The sequence below is a fragment of the Mus caroli genome, unplaced genomic scaffold, assembly GCF_978045245.1.
Source record: "Mus caroli unplaced genomic scaffold, Mus_caroli_1 scaffold_8, whole genome shotgun sequence".
In the NCBI taxonomy this organism is placed as follows: Eukaryota; Metazoa; Chordata; class Mammalia; order Rodentia; family Muridae; genus Mus; species Mus caroli.
This window is the reverse complement of record NW_028227263.1, coordinates 108,351,366-108,359,056: the sequence shown is the minus strand read 5'-3', so window position 1 is coordinate 108,359,056 and position 7,691 is coordinate 108,351,366. Positions and strand designations below refer to the sequence as shown.

At 42.5% G+C, this 7,691-nt stretch overlaps 1 protein-coding gene across 1 annotated transcript; it reads right to left on the bottom strand.

The window, feature by feature from the left end:
• Positions 1-376: 376 nt before the first annotated feature.
• LOC110288894 (uncharacterized protein C2orf78 homolog) lies at positions 377-7,591 on the bottom strand. The gene is made up of 2 exons (XM_085841876.1): positions 7,473-7,591; positions 377-2,265 (listed from the first exon to the last, which is right to left on the bottom strand). Exons 1-2 carry the CDS (start codon positions 7,477-7,479, stop codon positions 377-379), a joined length of 1,896 nt encoding a protein of 631 aa, XP_085698002.1. The 5' UTR covers positions 7,480-7,591.
• Positions 7,592-7,691: the final 100 nt, after the last annotated feature.

Here is a 7,691-nt window from a genome sequence, read left to right as displayed (position 1 = left end):
AACAAGCTCACGGAGAATAATTTTATTACCACTATAGCTATTAATGAATTGCTTTAATATTAAATATTATCAGAGTTTTATATCATATATTTATATAACCTATATCGCTTGAGCAACCTAGATTTTTAAAAATCAAAGTCATGAGAATAAAAACAAATCCTCTATATACCAAGAATTAAAGGATTGACTTAAATTTCTCCAGTGAAATATTTACAATTATGATAGAAAATTTGCCTCTCAATTTCTATAAACAAATATTTACATAACACAGATGTACCCATGTCACTACTACACATTCATATAATACTCAGGTATGCGTACGTATGTATCAGTGTCTATATTTATCCTTTTCCACACTGAAAGGTCTGGGCAGCTCTTACATTGCATAGCCATAGTATCGGGAAATTTCCATATCTTTCTCCCTCTGGAGAAAAAGCTGCAGTTTCCCAGGAGAAGTGTACTTGGCAGCATTCTCTCGCTCCTGTTGAGCCCTCCTCTTCATGGCCTCCCTCTCTGGCCTCTGCTCTTTTGTGATGAGCTGTGAGACAACTGGTCCAAGAATGTCAACTTTTCTCCATGGAATGGGTTGGCAGCTGAAGTCTTGCAACAGATATTGAGTTTGAGGTTCAAGAGGTGGTGTCACCTTGTTCTTGGCAGCAGAAAGAGGCTCCTTCTGGAGGGAAGTCTGAGATGATTCACTATAGGATGTAGGCCTCAAGGTGCCTGATTGAGGCACAGTGCTACTGTGGGTGATATTGGTTACATTCGATTGTGTGGCACTGGAAGAAATTGGCATAGCTGGCTTGGCAGAAGCCATCAAAGATTTGCTGATAGAAGGTGGTTGTGATGGCTTTAGTGTGGTAAGCTGAGCCGAGTGAAAATGACACCTCTCAGAGTAAGCTGTAGTGGGCCTGTATGAAGCCAGATCGAGGGGCTTTCTGGAAACAGGTCTGGCTTGAGGTTGTTCCTGGGTTGGGAAAGGCAGAGGTACTAACCTGACCTTCCCAGCTGGGGGCAGCTCATACTGAGACTGAGATGGACACTCCTTGAGAGCACTGCTCTCTGCTCTCTGAACCTTGCCTGGAGTTTTGTCAGGGCCCTGGCACTCATGTGGCATATCCTGTAGTACTGTTGTGGCTGGGCCTGGCCCAGGATATTTGTTGCTGCTAAAAGTTCCCAGAGCCTGGGAAGAAGTGGTGGCAGGTTTCTTCTCACTCTTTTTCCCCAGAGGGTAGAAGACCTGCACAGACTCCAGCATGTGCGTGCCAAGGTGAGTTCTAGGCTTTTTAAAGCTGTTGTGGCTGAGCTCAGGTAGATCCCTCTTTATCTTGGTCTTCAGGATGGTGGGCTCTTCAGCTTTGACTCTGTTCCTTGACTTCTTGAGCTCCTCTGTTTTCTTGGAATTATTTTCTCTGGTCCATGTGGTCTTGTCTTGCCCTTTTCCCCTAGCTCTGCTGGGCCTGATGGGTGACATTTTGGGAGCTTTGCCCTCCAAGTCCTTTGCCATGTTGTCAATAGCCCTGTCACTGACCCCAAAACTGGCCATAGCCCCTTCTTCCTCTACTAGATTCCAGTTTGGGATTTTGTCCTGAGGAGTTCCATCAATCAACTCAGAGGCTTCATGGTCTTTCTTTCTCACATGATCAGAGGACCCAATGGTGACTCTGGAGTTTTCTTGGGTCTGATCCCTCCAGATGACTGTGGAGTCTTTGGATTGAGTTGCTGTTGTATCTTGGTATTGATCTAAACTGGTGAGGAAGTTGAAGAATTGGGGAAGGTGACTATCTGTCACCAATGTAGTGATATCTGCAAAGTCAATAGTGGACACCATCAAACTGTCCAGTGTTCCTATCTCTTCCAGACCCAGGGGGATGCCTCCTAAGCTGGCACTGTCAGAAGCAGATTTCTGTCTTAGGCTCCCAGTGTCAGTGCAGTTTAGAGGCTGCTGCAAGTCAGGGTGTGATAAAGGGAGGAATGATGGGTCTTGGTTTTCTTTAGTTCCCTCATAGGCATCCCGAGTCATCAAATGCTCAACTTCCATCTCATGCATGTTTTTAATCTCTGTTTGTTCTGAGCTTGGAGCTGGAGACAAGGCAAGGAATTCTGAATGGCTAGGGATAGGTGTTGTTAATGGCCCGTCCCCATCAACAGATGCTGTCTTCCTCTGGGAAACCGGAGTGCAAGTGAGGTAGAATTCTGGACTCTTCATCAGACAATGTGTTTGGCCTGAAGGTGACAATCCCAGGGATGTATCCAGTTTCACCACTGCAAAAGAGTCAAGGAAGAAGTCAGTACACAGTAAATATGATTTTCTCCTTTTATAGCACTACAGGAAAATTGGTATCAGTATAGTGGGGTATTCCTGTGACAATATGACCTGGTTTGTGGAAAGACATTGGAACTTTGGGCTAAAAGATCCATTTGGTGTTAAGAGCTCTGTGGGATGTTATGTGGGAGCTTGGAAGACATTGTTGAGAACAATGCAGATGATGGAGGCCTGACTTGTGAAATTTCAGTTTTGATTAGCTGGGGCTGAAGAATCAGCTGTGATTAACAAGATACCAGAACCGCTCAAGTGAATCTTTGTGTTACTGGGAGTATTGATGCTGGTTAGCTGGAGCTAAGAAGTTATCAGTGATTAAAAGGAGACCAACATTGTTGAGGTGAAATCTTCTAGGAAGATAGCCAAGGTTTTACCTTGTGTTGTAGCTGGACTTGGTAATGTGTAAAAGTCACCCAGGTGTTACTGGTGTTGAAGGCATTAAGGGGTCCTGAAGAGCATCTGAGGCTACAGAAGGCCATTGGTGAAGGTGCAGCCTCAGTTACAATTAATGGCCAAGGACTGAAGAAATCATGCAAAGGAATTGAAGTTTGCCACCATGAAGAGAGCCTATGAGAAGCTATTGATGAGGACTAGTTGCAGTGGAAGAAAGCAATACCAGTACCATGACCACAAAAACAGCCGCAGCAGTGGAATACAGGCATCTGGAGCCTACAAAAAAAAGGTGTGTGCTAAAACGAGCAGAGCTTGAGAAGTATCCCAAGCCCCTTGAAGAACCCAAGAAGATCATGAATGGATCCCAGACATCGGATGGTTAGAGTCTGATTTTGCTTTTGCTTTTTGACTGTGTCCTGATATTTTTCCCTCTTAAAGGAAGAAAGTGTTTAAATGGAGCCCACAGTTAAGAGACTATGAATTTTTAAAAAGACTTTGAATTTTAAAAGTTATTCGATATTTTAAAAGGATTGAACTTTTAAAATGTAAAGACTGTGGAACTTTTAAAGTTATTTGGATCTTGGAGATGAATAAGAAAGTAAGGGTTGAAACTTAATAGTGATATTTGTGTGTCAAGTTGACAAGGGGTCAGTTGTACTGGCTGTTTTTTTGTGTCAACTTGACACAGGCTGGAGTTATCACAGAGAAAGGAGCTTGAGTTGTGGAAGTGCCTCCATGAAATCCAACTGTGGGGCATTTTCTTAGCTGATGATCAAAGGGGGAGGGCCCATTGTGGGTGGTGCCATCCCTGGGCTGGTAGTCTTGAGTCCTATAAGGGAGCAAACTGAGCAAGACATTAAGAAAAATCCCTCCATGGCCTTAGCATTGGCTCCTGTATCCTGACCTGCTTGAGTTCCAGTTTTGACCTCCTTTGGTGATGAACAGTACTTTGGCCTCTGCACCATGGGAAAGCCATTCCTATGAGCCGTCTGCTACATTTGCAGAAAGATGGTGACTGCTCTGTTGTTTCTGGTATCCATGCCATGTCAAGTATCTCATATGATTTTGTGTTCCTTTGAGTTTGTGTGATGTGTGGATGCATAGCCAACATGGTAAGGTTACAGAATTCCTTGGCCTGTGGTCCTTACTTCCCTTCCCCTTTGTATAAAAAGATACATTGCCTCTCATTTCCTTGGAGCTGTACTATTAGGTGGGTTATCTGGTCAATAATTTCTGAGAACTTGTCTCTGTGAACTTGTGCCAACAGCATTACACACATACCTCAGAAGCCTGGATGTTTACATGGGTTTAGATATCCAAATCCAGTCCAGGCAAGAATTTCAACAACAGAGGCTTTCCTCCAGCCCCATGTTTCACAAGCTTCTTACAAATGGCATGAAAATTGATTTAAGAAACTGAAAACCTTGGGCTTGCGCTGTGTCTCAGTGTTAGAGAACATGTCTACATGATCTTATAATCTTCATCATGGGTCTCCTCTGAAGTACACAGCAAAAAAAAAAAAAAAAAAAAAAAGAAGTTGCAGAATGGCAATTTTAGCAGTGGTACGTGTACTGCACCTAACTCACTATATTATTTTAAGTGGAAGAGAATTCCAGGATAAGTGGTTGGAATCTGGGAAAAATATGTTCTCTAGGATGGTTCTTAGCTGTGTTAATCTTCAGAAAAATTTTGACTTATGGATGATCCTGTCACACACACACACACACACACACACACACACACACACACACACACACACACACACAATTCTTTGGTGTCTACTATAGCTCTTAGAAACATACCAGGAAAGAGTTGATTACAGCGTAGTTGAGGCATGAGACTGAACACATTGAGCAGTGATGTATGAGTGTGGTGTGCTCTGTGGGCATCACTTAACTTAGTATGGATACTACTCATTATGCCTTGCATTCTCTCTCATGATAGAGTCTGAAGGTGGGGATGGAAAGCCACAGCTGTACTTAACCTGGAAGGACCCACATTCTCCCTTGTGTGGGACGTCCATTACTATAAGGTGGAGCACAGATCCCACTCCTTCCCCTCCTGGCTCTATACTTACTAGGAAGACTGTTGTACAGTGTGGCTTTAGAAAATGTGCAATACATGGTGGCAGAGGTAGAGAAAGGTGTTTGGACATTTCTTTAGCACCATCGCCATCTCTGGTGATGGGGCAGAGGCATGACTCTCAGGGTAAGAAGCAGAACCATGGTCCTGAAGACATTTTGTAAGTTCTGCAGCTATCAGAGGTCTCAGGCTGTTGTGCTCATAGTAATATATCTGGCTACCCTCCTGGTAGGAATATACCAGGCTATATTCTTGATTCAGCACCACAGGTAGTGTGGCCTGGATAAAGCTAGCAGACAGTGTTGGATAGAAAGTGCTATGGCATTTCATCTAAAATTTTATCACACTGGACTCATGTACATAAGGACATTGTGATGTCCAGGAAACATTGAATTCCTAGAGTGTAGTTGCCCTCCTGTCTGTGCTTCCTGTGATATTCCACTCAAGAATGCCTCGACAGGAGAATGTGGAGTTGGAGACCTGGCTCTGGTCACTCAGCATTGTCAGCATAGTCATGCTATTATGTGAGTTAAGGTAGTCACTGCTCATGAGTGGCTGGAGAGAAGTGCTGGATGCTGATGGCAGGAGCCATGCTGAACTCACAGCTGGGATGGAGACACTGGCATATCTGCACACCATGCCTGAGGGTGTGGAGTTGTTCAGCACAGGCAGAGAGAGCTGTAGAGTGCTTTCTGTACCAAAAATTGGTGTGCTTTGGAAATTTTCTGTAGGGAAGGAAGAGGACAGTGGGAAAATGAGATGGATGTTTTCTAGTGTCATGTGGAGAGCTATCTCCAGGTCCTACTGAATGGGAGAGTGATTCTAAACTAGTGTTCCCTCGAACATTTCCAAATGTTCAGACTAATTTTTGGTACTGGACATGATGACACTCACTTGATATCTGTTCTTCCTGTGTGGGCAATCAGTGCCTAGTTGACTTGGTAACCTTTGCACTAATGTAAACACAGTTCATTTTCAACTGTTTTGTCTTGCTCTCATACCTACTGTGATATGACCTCATATCTGGGTCCTGTAACAAAAGTGTTCAGGGGAAGGAGAGCCTGAGACAACTTCTCATGCCCCTAACTTTGCCCTGTTCTGTGCATATCTTACTTTATGTAAAGAGACAGGTCTCTCTACTTAGATAAGCCTTGCCTTAGAATCATAAAGACTGGTCTTGGCCTGACTCTGCTTCTAGAATGGTGCTATTATAGATGTCTACCAATGCCACCAGGCTTACATTTACTCTGAGCTTAAAAAAATATGTATCAAGGAATTTCATAAGTGAATTCACAGTTTCTTTGACCCTTCTAAGTCCTCCTGTGCAGCTACTACTCCTTCTATAATTCATGATTCTTATCATTTAAGTATACCTATTAAACACTTATATGACTTGTTGATAATATTTCAGGGTACTTTTGTGTGTTTATGGCTGACACATTGAAATTTGCTAACATATTAGAAATTCAACCCCAAATAAGACTGATTCTTCCTCTGTTACTGTTACTTACCTAGAACTCTTCTGGAGGGGCAGCATTGTGAGAATTCCAGGTTCTGTGTCAGTTAGCGTTATACAGAGAACAACTCACTGTGATGTTGCCAGCCCCAACTGATATTATCCAACAAAACCTGTGTATACAAGACTTAGCAAACTCTTCACAGATGTGATAGATAGTAGGAACCAGGGAACAGAGGGGGATTGTGTCCTCTCTATATAACATGGAACCAGCACGCAGACAAACCTCAACAGTGTGCTTGCCTAGACAGGACTTGGGACATTGCAATGCCTTGATTCTTTTTTTACTTTAAATCTGTGGTTCTTTGCAATATTTCATCTTTAATTATCTCGGTGTTCCTTTAGGATAATCTCTGAGTTTTGACTTATTTGATATCTGTGTTTTCTAGTCCCTCATCTTTATACTTTGGACTTTTTTGCTCTCTCCAGTTCCTGTGGGTCTGTCTTTTATATAACAGCCTCAAGATTTCTTTCACTGCATTCACTGACTTCACAGATTCCAGTCCCCTCTTATGTTCTCCCACACTCTCTTTTTAACTAAGATAGGTTGAGTTCTCTACGACATGGTAATCACTCTCTATCTGTATTTTTTATTTTGTTTGTGTCAAGGCAGGGCTACTGTAGCCCAAGGTAGACTTAATCTGATCTTCACTATTTCAACCACTACATACTCTGTTCATTGATGAAACTGTTCATAGTACTCACATGAAATACGAACATAGGTGTGCCACCATACCTGTGTGAAAGATACATTTAAAAAAAAACACTGAATTTGAACAGTAACAGGGAAGCAGTAGTGGAGGGAGACCATTAAAATCATGGTATGGATTGCTAGATTCTTCACACCTTGTTCTACTTTATGTTTCTGTTAAATTTAACACCATCAATAATTACCTGAAATTTTTTTCCTGTTTCCTTACCTCTTGAGAAACAACTATACTATGCTTAGAGCATACACTCTAATCTCCCTGAAGCAGATGAAGAAACAGTTGAGAGAAAACAGTCTGTACAAAATCATATTCTTATTAAGAACCAAAGCTAAATGTGCCATTCAACTTGAGATATCTGTATCTCTAGTACCCATAGCCTTTTGAGGATTTAAATTTATACTAAAGATAAAGAAAGGTATGATCAACATTTTAAAGCTTCATTCCTTACCTGACATTATCAAAGCAAGGGTGGGAGGGAATAGCAGTAATCCACAATGGAGCAGGATAAATGGTTGTCCTTGACTGATCTTCTCACCAAACTGGCCCCTCTGTCCACTAGCAGACAGTGTTCACTGGTCATAGGTTGCCTGTGATCCAATTTGTTTACAGGAAGCTCCATGGGAACCCCAAGATTCTACCAGATGCTGGTAGGGTAGGAGAGAAAATG